The sequence below is a fragment of the Equus asinus genome, chromosome 26 (genome assembly GCF_041296235.1).
Source record: "Equus asinus isolate D_3611 breed Donkey chromosome 26, EquAss-T2T_v2, whole genome shotgun sequence".
NCBI classification, from domain to species: domain Eukaryota; kingdom Metazoa; phylum Chordata; class Mammalia; order Perissodactyla; family Equidae; genus Equus; species Equus asinus.
The window spans coordinates 31,097,333-31,116,390 of record NC_091815.1 but is presented as its reverse complement, the minus strand read 5'-3'; the positions used below and the strand labels follow the sequence as shown (position 1 = coordinate 31,116,390).

Here is a 19,058-nt window from a genome sequence, read left to right as displayed (position 1 = left end):
CCTACAGAGACAAGGCAGTTAATGTAGATGCATAAATGGAACTGAGTGTGGGGCAATAGGGGTTGGTGGAGTCTGTGGAAAACTAGACAGCAGTTGCTTCATCTAAATGGAGGCAGGTTCTCAGCTTCTCAGCCCTGACAGATTTTTAATTAGGTCAGAATCAGGGTCCATTTTGACAGTTTCCCTCATTTTTAAGGGAAACTAGAAATCTGTATTTTCTTATAAATTTGGAACCTAAAAGTTGGCTATTGATTCAAATTTTTGAAAAGTAGAGCTCGCCACGTAAAACATATCTCAGGACCACTTTCCAATGTTTGAGCTTGCAGTTGGTGGCCTCTGACTTAAATGTTTCCCTTCAACTACCAGTGGCCATTCCCCGAGACATTGTCCAGAGTCATCGTATCACCGGCCACTCTCCCTCAGACACTGGCCACACTCTCCCTGACAACACAGCCGCCATTCGGTGCTGGCGTTCATGGACGGATGGGGCACCGTTGCCAGGTGCTGGGCATAAGGGCTCAGAGACAGGTCAAACTTGGAGTTCAGACTGGTTCCTAGTTGAAGGACTTTTCACATCCTGGGTCACCCCCAGGTCCCTGCCTGTCCCACCCTCGGGTTCAAGCCTTCACTGGTCCTGTCTGCTCTCAGGATGATCCAGAGGAGGAAACACTTGTGAGCTGGGAAGAGTCTTTGAAATTTAAAAGAGAGAGAGAAGTTTCTAAATACATGCTAGGCCATCTGGTGTAAAACTAATCAGTTCACAGCCGTGACAATTATAAGGTGTGAAAAACACGAAGGAAAATGTTGGACACAGTAAGTACTCATGGGCCTTTCTGTGCTCATTGGGCTGTGTTTTGGATACAAGTTATAGAAAATCCAACTCAGCTCAGCTTCAAATAATCGAGGTAATATCCAGACTACACAAAGCACTACAAATCAATAAGAAAAAGAAAACGAACTAATAGAAAAACAAGCGAAAATTTTAATAGACTCTTCAATAAAATAGGATACCCAAATGGCCAACACCCATCTGAAAAAAATTCTCAGAGTCATTGGTCGTCAGGAATATTCAAATTAAAAACACAACAAGATTCCTCTCCAGAGACACCACAATCAGATACACAGCAGAGTTGCCGAAGTGGAAAAGTCTGACAATACCCAGTGCTGGCAACCATGTGAAGGAACTGGAACTCTTAGATGCTACCGGTGGATGAGTAAAATGATACAGCTACTTTGGGAAGCTGGAAAACTGACAGTATCTACCAAAGCTTGCCGTTTGCCTGGGTTTATACCTGACAGACCATACATGTATGGTCACCAAGAAACAGAGCACATAATACGTGATCCCATTTATATAAAATACAAAACCAGAAAAAAAACGAACCTATGCTGTTGAAAGTCCAGATAGTGGCCACCCTCGAGAGGTTGGGGTGACTTAGTACACAGCATTCTTGTGGGGACCCTGATGATGCTCATTTGTTGATTTGGCCGCTGGCTATACAATGTGTTCAGTTTATAGATTTTTTTTTAAAGATTTTATTTTTTCCTTTTTCTCCCCAAAGCCCCCCGGTACATATTTGCATATTCTTAGTTGTGGGTCCTTCTAGTTGTGGCATGTGGGACGCCGCCTCAGCGTGGTCTGACGAGCAGTGCCACGTCCGTGCCCAGGACTCGAACTGACGAAACACTGGGCCGCCTGCAGCGCAGCGCGCGAACCCAACCACTCGGCCACGGGGCCAGCCCCAGTTTATAGATTTTTATATACAATTTGTACATTTCTCATTACATATGTCGTATTTCAATTTGAAAAGCACTTTAAAAAAAGTTTCAGAGTGTGTAAGTTTCAGGTACGGTTTGATCCAGAGGGGCATGATGTCATCAGATCAATGGCATGGTTTCTCTGTGATTCTCTCAGCTCTGCCTTCCTCCAGATGCAGAATTCATCCTTAAAATGGCTTCTCTTAGGGTTCCAGGATGGCCTCCCGCAGCTCCCATCTTTCTTATTTTACATCTAGGGAGAAAGAGAGCCGATTCCTCCTCATTAGTAGTCACAAAAGTCCTCAGCTTCATTCTCATTGGACTATGAGTTCATCTGTCCAGCCCTTAACCAATCAATCTCTTGACCTGGGAGATAGAATGCACTGATTGGCTTAGCCCCCGGTTACCTAGGTGACCATTTCTGAGCCAATCACTGTAGCAAAGGGGTGGGATGATACTGATTAGCCAGAGCTGGGAGTTTGGAGGCCGTCAATCGAGCCCAGACTTGCAGGCTTTTATCACCGGGGTAGGAAGGGGAGGGGTGGACGTTGTGAAGGCCATCACATGGGTGGGAAATCCCTTCAAAAATTATTTTGAAACAATCACAAACTTACAGGAGTTGCAAATGTGGGGCAAAGAACTTTTTTCCCTCTGAACCCTTTTGAGAGTAAATTGCCAACCTGGCGTGTCATACTGAATATAATCCCTGAATATTATAGTGGGCGTGTCCTGCAAACAAGGACATTCCACAACTTCCTGTCCACAAAAAAAGATACTTTTGTTCCCTTTGATTCACAAGTTTTACATGAGACAAGTAAGAAGCCACGTTCCTCCACCAAACTTTCCGTTTACCCGTTTAACTTATAGCTACATGGACTCGTGGATTCCTATTTTATTCAAGGGGTTACGATCTCTTCTTCCTATTTGTAATGTCGCTGCTCCAATTGTCCCCGATTTGGCCAGTGGGAGCCCTTCAAGCTGGCTGCTGTGTCTTTCCACCTGTTCTCATTCTTTGAGCATTTCCTTACTTTCTGATCCCAAAAGATGTTCCAGGCTCATTGTGCATCTTCCCTGTCCCGGCTCCCCTGGAATCAGCCACTTTCTCAAAGAAGGGGGGTGGCACTTCCCATGGTGAATGGCTGACCCTTCACCCCCGAATGACCCCTTCGGACTTTGATTTCAATGCCGCCGATGACAAAGGCGTTGCTGTAGCGGTTGCCATGGAGACCGCTTGGCCACAGAGGGAAGGAAGCGGTGACGTCACTGCGGAGCAAGTGCAGCGGCCACATCCTCTCAGCCCCGCCACAGGGCACGGAGGGCAGCCTCGGGGCCCAGCGGCGAGGGACCATCCGCCTTGCTTGCCCGGCTCCCACCCACGACACCCCAGGGGCAGAAGCCCCAGGGAGACAGGCAGTCCCACATCTGCTGAGACTGCCAGGACCTGCGAGACCTTTGGAGGCCACCAGCAAGAGAGCGGAAGCAGCATCTTCAGACCCTCCTTGGTGCTACCTTGCCCAGGACTCGGGAGCAACGAGCCAGCTGGCAGACGCCCACCTCTGCCTCCCTCTGCGTGAGTCCCTGGGAACTCCCAAGAGGCCTCTCAGGGGGAGGCTGCAGACGCTGGACGCTGTGCAACCCTGCCCTCCTTGACTGAGTTGGACGAACTGAGACCGCGAGGCCTCTCTCTCGGTTAGCCTTTGGGAAGGGATCGTGGCATCCTGGATAATTTTTTGGATTCCCGAGGCAGCACAGGTGTCCACCAGCGGGCATACTGCTGCCTCAGAGAGCTGGGCAAGATGCTGTTTGGCGTCAAGGACATTGCCCTGTTGGAGCACGGGTGCCAGGCTCTCGAGGTGGACAGTTACAAGTCCCTGATGATCCTGGGGATCCCGGAGGACTGCGACCACGAGGAATTCGAAGAGATCATCCGGGTCCCCCTAAAACCTCTGGGCAAATTCGAAGTGGCTGGGAAGGCCTTTCTGGAAGAAGATAGATCCAAGGCAGCCATCATTAGGCTGGTGGAGGACATCAATTACGCTGCGGTCCCCAGGGAGATCCAGGGCAAGGGTGGCACGTGGAGAGTGGTCTACATGCCCCGGAAGCAGGACGTCGAATTCCTGACGAAGCTGAACCTCTTCCTGCAGAGCGAGGGCAGGACGGTGGAGGATGTGGCCCGGGTCCTGAGGCAGGAACTGTGCCCCACGCTGACGGGCCCCAGAGAGCTGCCTGCCCCAAAGTGCTGTGCGCCCGGGCTGGGGGAGAAGCCAGGAGCTGAGGCCACCCCCGGGGCGGACGGGATGCCACCTCTGGACTCGGCGGAGAAGGAGAGCAAGGCTGAAGATGACAAAAAGGGCAAGCGGAAGCACAAGAAAAACCGTCGACGGCCTGACAAGAGGCTGTGAGGTGACGTGGGGTGGACATGGGGGCGGCTGAGTGAGGAGGGGAGCCAGCTGAGTGGACATGGGTGACGACTGTGGGAGGGTGGGTACCAGCTGAGAAGTTTGGCGAATGAGAGTAAGAGTGGATAATGTGAGCGAGGATGGATATTAATCTAGTGAGCCGGTAACTTTGAGTAAGAATAAGTGTCATCCGACTGAGCATGAGTAACATGGGACTAGTGTGTGAGTGAGGGTGTGTATTTTTATCTGTTCACTTGTGGGTTACATCTGAGTGGGCGTGGTTAACACCTGGTTGTGTGAGCATCATTCATTCATTCGTTAATTCTACAGCTATTAATGGCACACCCGCCACATCCCAGGTACTGTTCTAGAAGCTGGGGATGCAGAAGGGAGCAAATTCCTGAATTCATGACGCTCATAGCAAGTGGGTGACATGTGAGACACTTGGGTGTATCTGAGCAGGCGTGGGTACCACTTGAAGAGATGTGGGTAATATCTGGTTGAGTATGGATCATTCATTCATTCAACAAATATTTCCTGAGTGCCTACAGTGTACCAGGCACTGGGGATACAGCTGGGAACAAAACACCCACACCTTGCCCTCGCGGCACTCAGATCACATACGTGAGCAGGTGCAGGTACCATCTGAGTGTGTGGGTAGCATCTTGCGTATGAGTGTAATATATGAGCTCAAGTGGGTAATATTTGAGCAGCTGTGGGTAGCATTTGAGAGTATGGGAGTAACACCTGAGTATGTGTGTGGATACTATTTGAGTGGGCAAGGGTAACTTCGGAGCGAGGAAGGGTCTCAAAGACCCGCAAAGCGCGTCTAGCATCCCGGAGACCCCCGCGGGATCAGCTGCGCAGTCGCAGTGGGAGCTGAGCGGCGCGTCGGACGTTGCCATGGAGACCGCGGGGTGCAGCCCCGGCGCCTGCGTAAGCAAGTGTTTGCAAGAAAGAGAAGAGGAGAAACAGGGGCTGGGATTCCAAGGTGTTGAAGAACATCTCTTACCAGAGTTGAGGAAAAGCCAAGCAGGAAGAGAGCGTCAGGGAGCTCCCCGCTGGGGAGAAAGGCCATCGCCATCCCCCGCGGCCTCATCTTGGGGACAGTCCCTCTTGCTGGGTGTAGGTTGTCGGGAGGAGGCCCAGGCCCCTCTAGCTTTGGGCCCTGCTGGAGATCCTGTCATTTCAAAGTCTAGAGCCATGTTTTGTCTTTTTAAGAGGATGTACCTTGACTGTACCTCTGGCACAAGCGTGTCCAGAATAGGCCACGCTGTTTTGCACATTGGCAAACAGAAACCACGCCTGCCGTCGGGAGCTGCCTGCTCTCCAAGTCTGAGGAACTGCTCGGTGTGTGACTCTGTGAAAAGCTGCCGCTGTTCTCTAGATGCTGGGTCTCCCTTACGGGGTGGTCCGGCTTGGGACCCTCTGCTCTGATTGGACCTGGGGCGAGGGGTTGGGTCTCCCCAAAATCAAGCCCAAGGAGCTCTGGCTTGGGAGGAGCACACTCCACTCTCTAAAGAATGAAAGGCCAGACATCCAGGGAAAGGTCCAAAAGGAGGGAAATAATTAGGAGGTCACCTTCAAGGGTTAGCGATTAACACATTAACGTTGAGTCCCCAAATCTATAAGCTGGGTCCCCCGTGACGGTGAAGACCGACAACAACAAAGCAATCAGGGAGAAGGCAGGTACCCGCGGGCAGGCAGCCCTCTTGGCCAGGGGCGTCTGTCGTGTGAATTTGCAAACTTGCATTCGTTCAGAGATCTGCAAGGCGTTGAGCTGAATTTCTTTCCAAAAATGTAATTTACACACACACTCCACACACAGACAAACAGAGGCTTGGATTGTTACCTACCAAATTGTAATAGTGGAGACCCCCAATGTATTACAGTGGTGGGCGGCAGTCACGTCTGTGAGCCCCGGCGTCCACTGGCTTCTCTTATTTCTGCAAGGCTACCCCATTTTGCCCCTGTAACAGAGCCAAAAGGTGGGGCGGTTCTGTCTTTCCATCACAACCTGGCAACCAGGGTGCAGGCAAGGGACCCACCCTCAGGCAGTCAGAAATGCCAGCTGGGTCCTTGCATTGCCAGCAGGAGTCGAGACAGAAGGAAGTTTTAGTGCTCACATAGGTATCGACATAATGTAAAATCTGGATGAATGATTTCTGTCCATTCCCCAAGCTGGCCTTGTATCACCAGCCTCAACATCCTTGTCTTTTCTGCAATGGTTGGGAGAAAGCTTTTCGTGCCATCCCCGCACATGTGTTTGGACTTCTTGCAAATGCATCCATGGTCTAGAGTTTGAGGCTCTCTATTTATCTTTTTATTCCTTGTAAATGTCCAGCCTGGGCATAGCGCTCACAGAATACAGAACTGCTGTGTGCATCGTTTCCTGGGAGCCTGCGCTTGAATTACTGCTACGCAGACCTCAGGCACATTTGTTTGCGGTACGCCGTTCTCCCATCACGGCACAGTCATTGCAGAGTAACGGGACCGTGGGACACTTCTTATTATCATATTGCAATATTAAAGCTGCATTTGTGCTTATTGTGGGTTTCAGGCGTTTCCCACACAGCGTTCATATTTGGGATATACAACGTTAGTGGTTGTTCAGTGTTGCCCATAACACTCAAATCTCCTCCCATTTCTCTTTCGAGTTTTTCTGGGCCAGTGGAAGGGTTTCCCGAGATTGCAATGCAGGCAGTTGTGCAAAACTGTTACCGTCCGAAGCGACTTCCCTGTGTGAGTCAAGACATCTCTGGCATAGCAAATCCTGATGAATCCTGAAAGAAAATTCCTGAGTAAATCAGATGTGCTGGCTGGCAGGAGGCTGCGGCTGGCCTTTGCAAACCCCAATTTCCAAAGCCGGTTCTGTTAAAACTCTTCATTTGTCTTTGTGGTGGATGCATCTTGTACACATATGAACTTATGAAATAAAGGGATGCTGATGAAATCATCGTCTGCCCTTTGATATGTCGGGGATCTATGTTAGATTTAATTTGGAAAAACAATCTACTGCTAAAAAACGTTCTGGAAGCCACTTCTATGGGCTGCCTGAAGTTATCCACAGCTGTACTGTCTTAAAAAGGGGTGTTATCAGATCTCATGGCCAAGAGAACTCAGAACACGCAGCTTTCTGCTGTCCCACGGGCTTCCAGTGGCTCCTGGGAAGGACGAAATAATTTATCTGGAATAAAAACGGTAACAGCTGTCCTATGTGCTGGGCACCATGCAAAGGGCTTCATTCTCGTTCATTCATTATATCTTCCCAGCCCTGGAGGTTTGGCACCAGAGGTCCACAACCCTCGGGCCAGATGTGATTCCGAATTCAGAGAGTTTGGGATTTTAGAAAATTGACACAGTGACTATATCTTTTATTGTGAAATTCATCCCACGGGGGGGGGGGGGGGGTGGAGTCCGGCAACTCCCATAATCAAAATCATTAGTGTTCTGTAGGGAAATGTAGGATATTGACCTTAAGTGAAATAAATTAAGACTATGAATAGCCTCACGTCAGCGTTGATCTTGCCTCCAAATGTTTTTGCTTTTTTGGGGCAAGGTTTTCAGAGCTTTTTGGATTTCACAGGAGGAGATGAGTGATTATGAAGCTGTACTAATATCATGATCCAGCATCTCATTCTACACATGAGGAAAGTGATGCTCAGAGAGGTTAAGTGACTTGCCTAAGGCCACACAGGAAAGCTCAAGAGGGATTGAAATTCAAGTGTTTCTGACCACAGTCTGTGTTTCTGACCCACAAGCTGGGTCTCTCTGGGGCTGGAGACACCCCAGCTGATCTCAAAGTCACAACGTGGTTTTCTGGTAAGTGGCTGGACAGAAATTCTTCAGGATACCCTGGGAAACAAATGAGAGGTGGGCGACACTCTGAGGGTCTCTTCAAGGGTGCATTGCATGCTCTAGTTTTGATGGGGGCTCAGAGCAGAAGATAATGGAAAGGAATAGAAATTGAACATGGATGTGCCAGGCACTATTCTAAGCATTTTACATAAACAATTCATTTAATCCTCACAATAACACTCAATGCTACGAGGTAGAAACAAATGATCCCATTCTCCAGATTTGGAGACGGAGGCACAGAGCCACACAATTTGCAAACAGAGCCAGGATTTAAGCCAGGCTCCAGTCTACATAGGTAACCGCTAGACCACACTGCCCTTCTAATAACTATGGGTTACATTTATTGAGCACTTACCCTCCCAGTTCCTGTGCTAGACATGGTCTTGTTGACTGCTCACAACCTCCCCATGAGGTAGGTATCATTATGATGACCGTTTTACAGATGAGGAAACAGGCTCAGAGAGGTGAAGGGACTTGCCCAAGGTCACACAGCCACAGAGCGATGGAGCCAGAATTTCACCCCAGGCAGCCTGGCTCCAGAGTCCATCCATACGCTCCACCACACAGAGGGTTGGCTGAAGGGCAGGGCTCTGAGCGAGAGATTGGTGCAGCACTAGGAAAAATGGTCTCTTGTTAAGTCCGGGAAGACAACCCCTGGGGCCTCGTCCAGCAGTCCCTGCTGAGGGGCAGGGATTCTGAAAGCAGGCTCTGAACCCCTGAGCGACCAACACATAATAGGTGATTCCCATGGGGCTGGTGCTGGTGATTTTCCACGTGCCCCTAGACTGTCTCTCTGCCTTTCTCCACCCTGCTCTGTGCCTTGGGAGGACTACCTCTATGGACTACGTTACCCAAGCTCCTTTGCCCTATGACTTCCTGTTGGGATCAGCCAATGGGAGGTCACAGTAGCAGAGCAGAGGGCGGGAGGAGAGAGAGGTTGGGATATTTCTTCCCTGCTCTCTGCCTCCTGGGCTCCCTCGTTTTCTGGCAATGGCCGTATCCCTCTAAGATGATAAATTTGTCTGTGTGGTTACTCCTCTGCTTACACACATCCTTGGCTTCCATTCCCCTTCAGAAGAAAGTCCAGCATCTTCATGTAGCCCACTGCCCCCTCTCACATCCCGCCAGCCACCCCCGGACACACACAGTCCCACCTTGCACTTTCGCCCAGGTTGTTGCCTCTGCTCCCACTGACTCTTACTCATCCCTTGGGCCTCTTTTTCCAGGAAGCCTTCCTGGGCTCCCCTAGGCTGGGTCAGGTCCCCCTATGTTATCCCCTGTAGCCCCCCTGTATTTTTCTGGCTTTTGGTGTATGTCTCGTTGGTGATCAATTTATTTCTGTAAATCTTTGTTTAATGCCACTCTTCCACTCAAGATTGAGAGCTCCCAGAGGGGCAGGGCTGGGTCTGTCTCATCACCTGCTCTATCCCCAGGGCCCCAAACGGTGCCTGGCTCACAGGAGGTGCTCAAGAAATCCGTAGAAACGTGTGTGATGGTTTTAATATAGGTTTCATTATTGTTTAGGTATGGTAAAGCCAAGAGGTCAGGCGATGACTGCCATTGAAAAGATAGTTTGATATAGTCACAGATCCCGAGAGGGGGACATGCATGCCATGGGGGGCCACAGGAGGAAGCACCAGGGTCAGGCAGAAGGTGGAGGCAGGGGGAAACCATGGGCAAGAGCCTTGATTGAGGTTCCTGAGGGGAGGAATGGGCAAGACAGGGTAAGGAGGCTTAGGATGGGCTAGTTTGAATAATTTCAGCAGGCTCTGGGGCACAGGGGCTCTCTCTAGTCATTTGGGACCTGGGACCTGGGTGAATAGGGCAGGTGGATGGTGGCCTGGAGTGTGAGGGCAGAATAAAGGAGGGAGGTGAGCGTGTGGGCTCTGGGTTGGTTGTGTCAGAGGAACACGCTCAGGGCGAATTGTTCTCCATCTCTAGGAACTGCCTGACCTTGGGAGGCCAGACGTCAAAGGCTCAGAATGCAGAAGATGAGAGACCTGGTTGATATGCTGATAAATGCATAGCATGGATAAATACCTAAGCAAGTGACAGTGGAATTGAATCTGGAATTCCGCTCATTGGCTTGCTCACTAGGCAACCCGCCAATGAAGGCAGCCTATGCCTCTGCTTTGTGTGTGGAGGTTCGGAGGTGAAGCATTGCTTTGGGCTGAGACCCGGGTTTGAATCCTGGTTCCTCTACTTCCTGGAGCGTGACCATGGGCCAGACACTTAACCTCCTTGCGCCTCAGGTTGCTACTCTGTGAAATGGGCATAGTAGGAACCTATTTCACCAGGTTTGGGGAAGGAGTCAATCCATTTTGCATTGACAAAGGACCCAAGAGCCTCGCTTTATATCTCAGATTCCTGAACAGTCCCCGACCTGCGCCCCAGCATCAACAGGGCACGAGATGGAGAGGGTTTCAGAGGGTGTGCAGCTGCACAGACAGAGCTGGGTTCAAACCCCAGCTCCGCCACCAGCTAGCTGTGTGCCTTTGTGAAGGTGACTTCCCCTCTCTGGGCCTCAGTTTCTTCATCGGTAAAGTGGGGCTGATGAGACCCGTACCACGATCCTTTGCAACAGACAGAGTGTACACTTTGCATTAAAAACATAAGGCTCTGGAATATTCATAGCAGCTTTATTCCTGAGAACCCCAGACTGCACAACCCAGGTCCCCACTGATGGGTGAGTGGATAAACAAATTGCGATGGAGTCACACAGTGGATTATTACAAAGCAATGGAAATGAATGAAGTAGTGACACACAGCCACACAGATGAACCACAGAATCCTCATGTTGAGAGAAAGAAACCAGACAAAAACAAACGCTATACAGTTCTTTTTATACAAAATTCCCCAAAATGGAACAGTCTAGGGACAAGAATCGGATCAGTGGTTGGGGGTCAGTGGAAGGGAGCTGCCACAAAGGGCACAGCGGAGCCTTTTGGGGAGATAGAAGTGTCCTCCAGCTTGATCATGGTGGCGGTGTCCATTGTATAACAGGTAAGGTGTACTTTCGATAAAAAGTATTGGACTCTGACGGCTGCGTGTTGCTGTGATGCTGAAAGCTGTGCCCCCGGTGTTTAACACACCAGCAGGGTCCCCCATGGTGACAGGTTTCAGCGGAGCTTCCAGACTGAGACAGACCAGGAAGAGGGACCTGGCCACCCACTTCCGAAAAAACTGGCCGTGAAGACCCTGTGAATAGAATGGAGCCCTGTCTGATGGAGGCCGGAAGGAGAGAGGATGGCGCAGAAAGACCGGGCAGGCTCCGCTCCGCTGTCCACAGAGGTGCTGGAGTTGGAATTGACTTGACTAACAACAAAACCATCAGCTCGCCCTGGTGTGAGTCTGGCAACAAGGGGCAGGCAGCAGATGCCTCTGCAGGCTGGGGTGGGGGACATTTTAAAACACTTCCAAGGTTCCCTTTTTTTTTTTTGGTGGTGAGGAAGATTGGCCCTGAGCCAACATCGGTGCCAATCTTCCCCTATTTTGTCTGTGGGATGCCTGCCACACCATCGCTCGATGAGCTGGTGTGTAGGTCCACGCCTGGAATCCGAAACTGCGAACCCCGGACTGTGGAAGCAGAGCAGTGAACTTAACCACTACGCCTCTGGGCCAGCCGGCGGAGACTTTTTTTAATGCAGTACCCCATCCCCCACCCTAAGACATTCTGATCCAGTAGGCGGGACTCGGGAAACTAATTTCTAAAACTCTCCCCAGTGATTCTAATGCGCGACTGTTTTGAGAATCGCAACAGTGGAGAAATGTGCCACACGAATGAATGAATGAATGAATGATGTCCTCAAATATACGCCTGGCTTTGCTTCCATGCTCACCAAACAGTCCTCCGATTTTGGACTGGGCGATGGGGGGAGGCAGGGGTGACCCAATATGTGGTCAGAGTGTGGACTGCTGCTTCCTGCTGTGTTTGTTGAAGACCTACTATGTGCTGTCAGTTGGCCCTCTGGTATCTGGTTCAGAGTTGGGGATAATTTATAGCCTGCTCATTCTAGACAGGGATCTGCTTTCTGGACCTTGAAGACTGAGGACAAATCTGGTGACTGTGCCAAGGTTACAAGTGTCCCCTGGGAGAGAAGTCTTCCCAGATTGCTCACCCACCTTGCTCCCCAACCCACCCCGCCTCAGGCAACTGGGCAAAAACTGGGCAAAGGAAGGAGCCTCCGAGGGTGGGGGTTTCAGTCTAAGGAATCCGAGTGAGTGAGAGCTTGCCTCTGCCACGCCTTGGCTGTGTCACCTTTGTGGCCTCAGTGTTTCTCATCCGGAAAATGGGAATAGCACTTGCTTAGGAGGGGCTGTAAGGATCAAAAGAGAAAATGCACAGGGCCAGGAACTAAGTAGCTGCTCAATAAAGGTGAATTATTGTCAGTGTTATCACGTTCCTGGCCTGCGGGCACACGCAAAGGTGGAAGCTGTCCCGGAAAAAGAAAACTGAGATGGATCCGTGTGTACTGATTTGGAAAGACTTCAAGACACGCTATTCAGGGGGAAAAAAGCAAGTTTTACAGTAACAGATCTAGTGCAAGCCTCTCATTCATTCCACAGATATTTGGAGCACCTTCTGGCACGGTTTTAGATGTTGGGCATTCAGCAATGAACCAACCAGACAGATATCTCTGCCCTCATGGGGCTAATGTTCTAACAGGGCGAGACAATAAATAAATAAGAAAATGCCAAGAAGTGGTAAGTACTGTGATGAAAATAATTCAGGATGTTGTGAAAAATCCCCAGGGAGAGAATTCTGAAATTACTAAAATATACTAATAGAAGCATTTTTTCCCCCCGGAAAAGTAGAGAGATATTTAACTGTGGGGAGAGAGGCTGAGGCTCCGGGCTGGGGGAGGCAGACGTTTTCCATTGCACACCTTTCTGTAACTTCAGCATTTTCTTAGCCTGTGTGTGTATCACTTTTATTATTATTCTTACTGTTTAAAATGGCAACCAAGTGTAGCTGGGTGGAGAGATTCGGGCCAGGTTTTGTTTTCTGCCCTCATTCTGTTCTGATTTTTCGTTTCTTTTAAACAAACAGAGAAGTGGGAGCTGTAATTGTGTTTTCCCTAGGGCGGCTGGAGAAAGATTCCCTTGCCAGCGATCTGGGAATCTGAAACACCCTCAGGGGAGCTGTTCAGGGGTTGGCAATTTTTACAAGCATGTTGAATATTTGAGGTTTCCATTTCTAGGATAATCCTTTCTTCCCCCAGCAAACAAGAACCCAAACGCTTTTACCAATTACAAAATCCAAATGTCTCATCTGAGGAGGTCCTTATCGCTCGGAGGGCGTCGTCATGACTTCACAGACTTGGATGCTGTCGCCAGAATTTCTCAAACGGGTGTCCTAGGGGTTTTCAGTCTCGGGTCTCTGCGAAGCAGCTGTTCAGGGGACCCGATTTGGGGGATCAGGCGGAAGGAAGGGAGAAGAAGGCGAGAGGAGGCGCTGCCCGCCCTCCGCCCTCCGCCCTCCGCCCTCCGCCCTCCGTCAGCGCCCCGAGGCCTCGCAGCGGACGGGCGCCTAGCAACGCGTCTTCTCGTTGCCATGGAGACCGTTAGGAGGCGGGGCAAGAAACCGCGCAAAGGGGAGGGGCGGGGTGGCGGGAGGCCCGGCGGGGGCTGAGCGCGGGGGGCTGGGATCGAGGCTCGAGCAGGAGGAGGAGAAAGCCGGTGAACCCTAACGGCCGGCTCTGCAAAAACAAAAACAACTCGAATGAGCCAATAATTGTGCAAAGGCCTCCCTGAGCCCTTACCCGCCTCCCACCCCCCCAGGCATCTCCCTTCCTTCTTTTCCTCTTTCCCTTCCCTTCCTTTTCTCTCTCCTGCCTGTTTCTCTTACACATCTGCCTGGTTCCTTCAGGAGCTGGATAAAACCCCACAACGTGAGTTCCACAAGAGTACACGTGTTCGTTTTTATCCCTCATATTCAAGTCATTCGTTTACCAGGTTTGTCGTAGTCGGAATTTTTCTTTTAACGGTTGGATTTCACTATAAGTGGTTTCCTTTGTCATCCAATGGATTCAATTCTGTGCATCGAAAAACTGTATCCTGAAAAGGGGCCTTGGCACAGAAAGGGTTAAGGATTCCGGAGCTAGCCAGAGTTTAGGAAAGGGAGGCAGGGATGACCTCTCTAAGAAGGTGACATTGGAGCCGAGGGAGACTGCCAAGAGAAGGTGGGGCAGAACATTCTGAGCGGCGGGAACAGCAAATGCAAAGGCCCTGTGGTTGGGGGCGAGCTTAGTGTGTTGGCGGAACAGTGAAAAAGAGAGAGGTGTGGCTGGAGTGAGGTGAGTGAGGCGAGGAGGAGAGAGGGGAGTGGGGAGATCTTGTAGGGCTTTGTGGACCGAAGTGAGGACTGTGACTGAGTGAGAGGGAAGATTTTAAAAAGAGTAGAGTCAGATCTGACTTTGGTTTTTAAAAGACCCCTCCAGCTCCTGGGTCAGGGATGGACTGCAGGCAGTGGGGGTGGGGAGAGAAGCAGGGAGCAAGGCAAGCAATGAGGATGGCTCCACATTCTGTGGTTCTTAAGGGGTTAATCGGCCTAGCTTTTAAGAGGGGAGCAGGGAATCAGCGTTTATTTTTGTGCCCAGTTCAAATGCCAGGGCCTCCAGTTCAAATGGTGCAACTTGAGATCAGCCTCAGTTTCCCTACTGTAAGCAGATGTTGGCGAAGCCACCCGCCTTACCCTCCAGCTCTGAAGATTCATAACAGGAGTGCTCAGCACCTCACTGGGTGCCTGGTTCCAAGGAAACCCTCCATGCAAGTTAACTGTTATTATTACTAATGCCATTGTTATTGTTGTGCATGTTATCGCTGAGACCGCTGCCTCAGAGTTACCTGGGAAGCTTTGCAAGGCCTGGCCCCCACTCCTAGGGATCCTGATCCGCTATGTCTGTGTCTGTGGCTGAGTCTGAGGCCTTTTTGCTTAATTTACGTTAATTAACATTTTTGATGGCTAAAAATCCAAGCAACCCTAAAGAATATAGAGTGGCCTGTGTATGTCTCTATGGCCTCTGGGGGTCCCCAGGCCCCTCCCTAGACACAGCCACTGTGGGCAGTGCTTGCACATGTGGCAAGTTCATGTACACACCAGGTCCTACACACACACACGCACAGACCGTTTCAGATTCACAGGCAGGTGACATCACTTCCTGGCCTGGTGACCTTGAGCAAGTGATTTTCTATCCTCAGCAATAAAATGAGAAGGAGCATCCCAGTGTCTCATAGTGACATGGGGAGGATTTCCTGAGTGAATTCAGAGAAAGCACTTAGAATGGTGCCTAGGACAGAGAAGGATGTAAACTTCATCCTTCTTTTTCATAGCCGTCTAGTATTCCACTGGAAGATTAGACCATAACATCGAGTCAGTCCCTGCCCACGAACAATTAGGTTCATTCATTCACTCAAAAATATTTATTGAGCACCAACTGTGTGCCAAGCCCCACGCCGGGGGCCGGTGCAGTAAGACCCTGGTACCCATTTCTCCACCCACACGTATGGGGCATATAGGGAGGAACTGCTGGTGCCCAAGGCCACGTGACTTTAAGTGGTAACACACAAATGGACCATGTAAGTGGCCTTCCAAAGGACGGTCCCTTAGCACACCTACCCCCGGGGCTGGGCTGGAACCCGCCCCTTTTGGACGGCAGGTTTGGGAGCCGCGGCCTTTCGGCCTTTCTCGGGGAAAGTGCTGACGTGGGCCCTGGCGGGCGTTCGGCTTGGAGGCGACGGCCCCAGTGAGGTCCGGAGCGCGGCCACACCCCCGGGGGGAGGGGATGAGGGCGCCCCGAAGGGAGTGGACGGCCCCCCTGTCAGTCTTCCCGAGTCGGGAGTGTAAGATGAGAAGGGGGAAGGTGGGCCTCGCTGGAGGAGGAGGGCGAGGAGGAACTTCCTGCCCCTCCGCTCCTCCGCGCTGAGCGCGGGCCGGGAGGCGGGAGGCGCGGCAAGGTCAGCCTGGCCGGGGGTGGCAGCCTGCCTAGGGGCGGGAGACCCTCCTGGGGGCCGGGCTGCGGCCTCCAAGTGCTTCGGCCATATTGAATAGCCGGCCGTCTTTGTCTGCGAAGTCGTCTCCCAAGTTCCAGGCGCGTCCCCGGGGCCCGGGGCGGGAAGAGCCACGGGCAGCCCGTGCGCCCCACCTCGTTGGCCGCTGGCTGACGGTGGGCTGGGAGCCCCAGGACTGGCCTCGCCTTGGCTCACGTAAGCATCCTGGGAATTGATTCCCACCCGCCTTGGAGGGGATCCGCACTTGGTCCAGACCGGACTGGTGGCAGGCAGAGAAATTGGGAAGTGTTCGTTCATCCCTGGCTGGGGGCGTGCGAGACGCTCCGGGCAGCGCCGCCGGGACCCCACCCCGTCCCCCCAAGACCAGCGGCTTCGTGTAGTTTGGGCTTGTGGCCCCCACTCCAGATTTCACCCTGGAGATCTTAAAGACCCTCGAGAAAAGCCACGTGGGGGGCTGGTTCCCCTGGGGCTTCCTCCCCTCCCCCGACTGCCTGATCCTCTGGAGCGTCCCGGATGTCTGCAAAGACGTGGATCTGGACGTCCTCGTGGAGGCCTTGAAGCCCGTGGGAACCTTTAAGAAGATCGGCAAGGTGTTCCGCAGGGAGGAGGATTCCACGGTGGGGATGCTGCAGATTGGGGAGGATGTGGACTACCTGCTCATCCCCCGGGAGGTCCGGCTGGCCGGGGGCGTCTGGAGGGTCATCTCCAAGCCCGCCACCAAGGAGGCGGAATTTCGGGAGCGGCTGACCCAGTTTCTGGAGGAAGAAGGCCGCACCCTGGAGGACGTGGCCCGCATCATTGAGAAGAACACCCCGCACCCACCCCAGCCCCCCAAAAAACCCAAGGAGCCCCGAGTGAGGAGGAGAGTCCAGCAGATGGTGACCCCTCCCCCCCGGCTTGTCGTGGGCACCTACGACAGCAGTAACGCCAGCGACAGCGAGTTCAGCGACTTCGAGACCTCCAGAGACAAGGGTGACAAGGGCCCCAAAGGCCCCAGGCGCCGCAGAAGGGTGCGCAGAATGCCGGTCAGTTACCTGGGCAGCAAATTCCTCGGGAGCGACCTGGAGAGCGAGGACGACCAGGAGCTGGTGGAGGCCTTCCTCCGGCGCGGGGAGAAACCCAGCGCCCCACCCCCGCGGCGCCGAGTCACCCTGCCCGTGCCCATGTTTGACGACAGCCCCGGGCCCCAGCTGTCCAAGGCGGACAGGTGGCGGGAGTATGTCAGCCAGGTGTCCTGGGGGAAGCTGAAGCGCAGGGTGAGGGGCTGGGCGCCGAGGTCCAGCCCCGGATTGAGCGAGGCCCAGCAGGCCTCACCCCGCGTGGAGAGGGAGGGGGCCTCGGTGCCAGGCGGCGCCCATCCTGTGGGGGATGCAGGAGACCCACGGGTGCCTGAGACCCCCCCAAGACGCTGGAGGCCCAAGATCAACTGGGCCTCCTTCCGGCGGCGCAGGAGGGAGGAAGCAGCGTCCACAGCTCAGGCGGCAGAGGCTGCCGATGATCAGAGGGCGGAGGCCGCAGATAATCAGAGGGCACGGGCTGCAGATGATCAGAGGGCGGAGGCCGCAGATAATCAGAGGGCACGGGCTGCCGATGATCAGAGGGCAGAGGCTGCAGATAATCAGAGGGCACAGGCTGCTGATGATCAGAGGGTAGGGGCTGCCGATAATCAGAGGGCACGGGCTGAGGATGATCAGGTGGCGCAGGCTGCAGATGATCAGAGGGTGGAAGCTGCAGCTAATCAGAGAGAGGAGGCTACAGATGATCAGAGGGTGGAGGCTGCAGATGATCAGAGGAAGGAGGCTGCAGCTAACCAGAGGGCAGAGGCCAGGGCTCTCCAGGGCGCAGAGGCTATGGATAATCAGGGCGCAGAGGCCCCAGCTGTCCAGAGGTCAGAGGTTGTGGATAATCAGGGGGCAGGGGCCCCAGCTGTCCAGAGGTCAGAGGTTGTGGATAATCAGAGGGCAGGGGCTCCAGCTATCCAGGGAGCAGAGGTTGTGGATAATCAGAGGGCAGGGGCTCCAGCTGTCCAGGGAGCAGAGGCTGCAGGTGATGAGGCAGAGGCCATAGCTGATCAGAGGGCAGAGGCCCCGGCTGTCCAGGAAGCTGAGGCCTCAGCTGCCCGGGGGTCCACAGGGACAACCCCAGGAACTAGGACCCGGAAACAGGTGAAGACGGTGAGGTTCCAGACCCCTGGACGCTTTTCGTGGTTCCGAAAGCGCCGGAGAGCCCTCTGGCACACTCCGCGGTTGCCAGCCCTGCCCAAGAGAGTCCCCAGGGCAGGCGAGGCCAGGCACCTCAGGGTGCTGAGGGCCGAGGCCAGGGCAGAAGCGGGGCAGGGAGAGCAAGAGGACCAGCTGTGAGGTGGGGGCGGGGGGCCGCGGAACACCCCGCCACCTGCCACGTTGTCGGCCACTCAGGGCGTGTCCCTCGCTCTCTCCTCCTTGGACAGGGAGGCCCTGTCTGCCTCCGCACTTGAAGATGGAGGTGGGGGCGGCGGCAGACAGCGCCCTCACATCTCCACCCAACCCCCCTCTTTGTTTTCTTGTTAAGGTTTTCACTTTCATGCGTTGATTTTTTAAATACAGACTCTTGTAGGAACCCAAGGAACGTAAAGAAAGGCCCCATACAGTGGGTGGCATCACCCATGTTGTTAACTTCCTCAAGTGCAACCCTAGGTGCTCAGCTTGCGAAGGGGGGCGGGGCGGGGAGAAAGGCGCCTTGAACTTGGTGCAAGCCAATTTGCAAATAAAAACATTTCCAAACTCATTTCTTAGCTTGGCACTTGGCAACTGAAGAATGCTCCGGGGCGCTCTGGTCGCACCCTGGTGTCCTCTAGACTCCCGCCCTCTGTGATGGTGACACTTTGCCTGTCATCCCCAGGCCCCCGGGTTCTGCCGGCTCGGAGAGTCGGGGGTCTGCAGTTGACACATCTCCCCTGACCTTGGTTACGAGGTACAGAAGAATCAGCCAGGAAACGTGTCCAAAATGCAGATTCTGGGGCCCTTCGTGCCAGAGCTGTGATTTCTAGAGCTC

At 52.9% G+C, this 19,058-nt stretch overlaps 2 protein-coding genes across 2 annotated transcripts; both read left to right on the top strand.

The window, feature by feature from the left end:
* The first annotated feature begins 2,999 nt into the window (after positions 1-2,999).
* On the top strand, positions 3,000-13,485 carry PNMA8C (PNMA family member 8C). The gene is made up of 2 exons (XM_070498802.1): positions 3,000-4,161; positions 9,957-13,485. The coding sequence occupies exon 1, from the start codon at positions 3,555-3,557 to the stop codon at positions 4,158-4,160; it is 606 nt and encodes a 201-aa protein (XP_070354903.1). The 5' UTR covers positions 3,000-3,554; the 3' UTR covers position 4,161; positions 9,957-13,485.
* Positions 13,486-15,416: 1,931 nt separating this feature from the next.
* On the top strand, positions 15,417-18,791 carry CCDC8 (coiled-coil domain containing 8). The gene has a single exon (XM_014863050.3). It carries the CDS (start codon positions 16,649-16,651, stop codon positions 18,383-18,385), a length of 1,737 nt encoding a protein of 578 aa, XP_014718536.3. The 5' UTR covers positions 15,417-16,648; the 3' UTR covers positions 18,386-18,791.
* Positions 18,792-19,058: the final 267 nt, after the last annotated feature.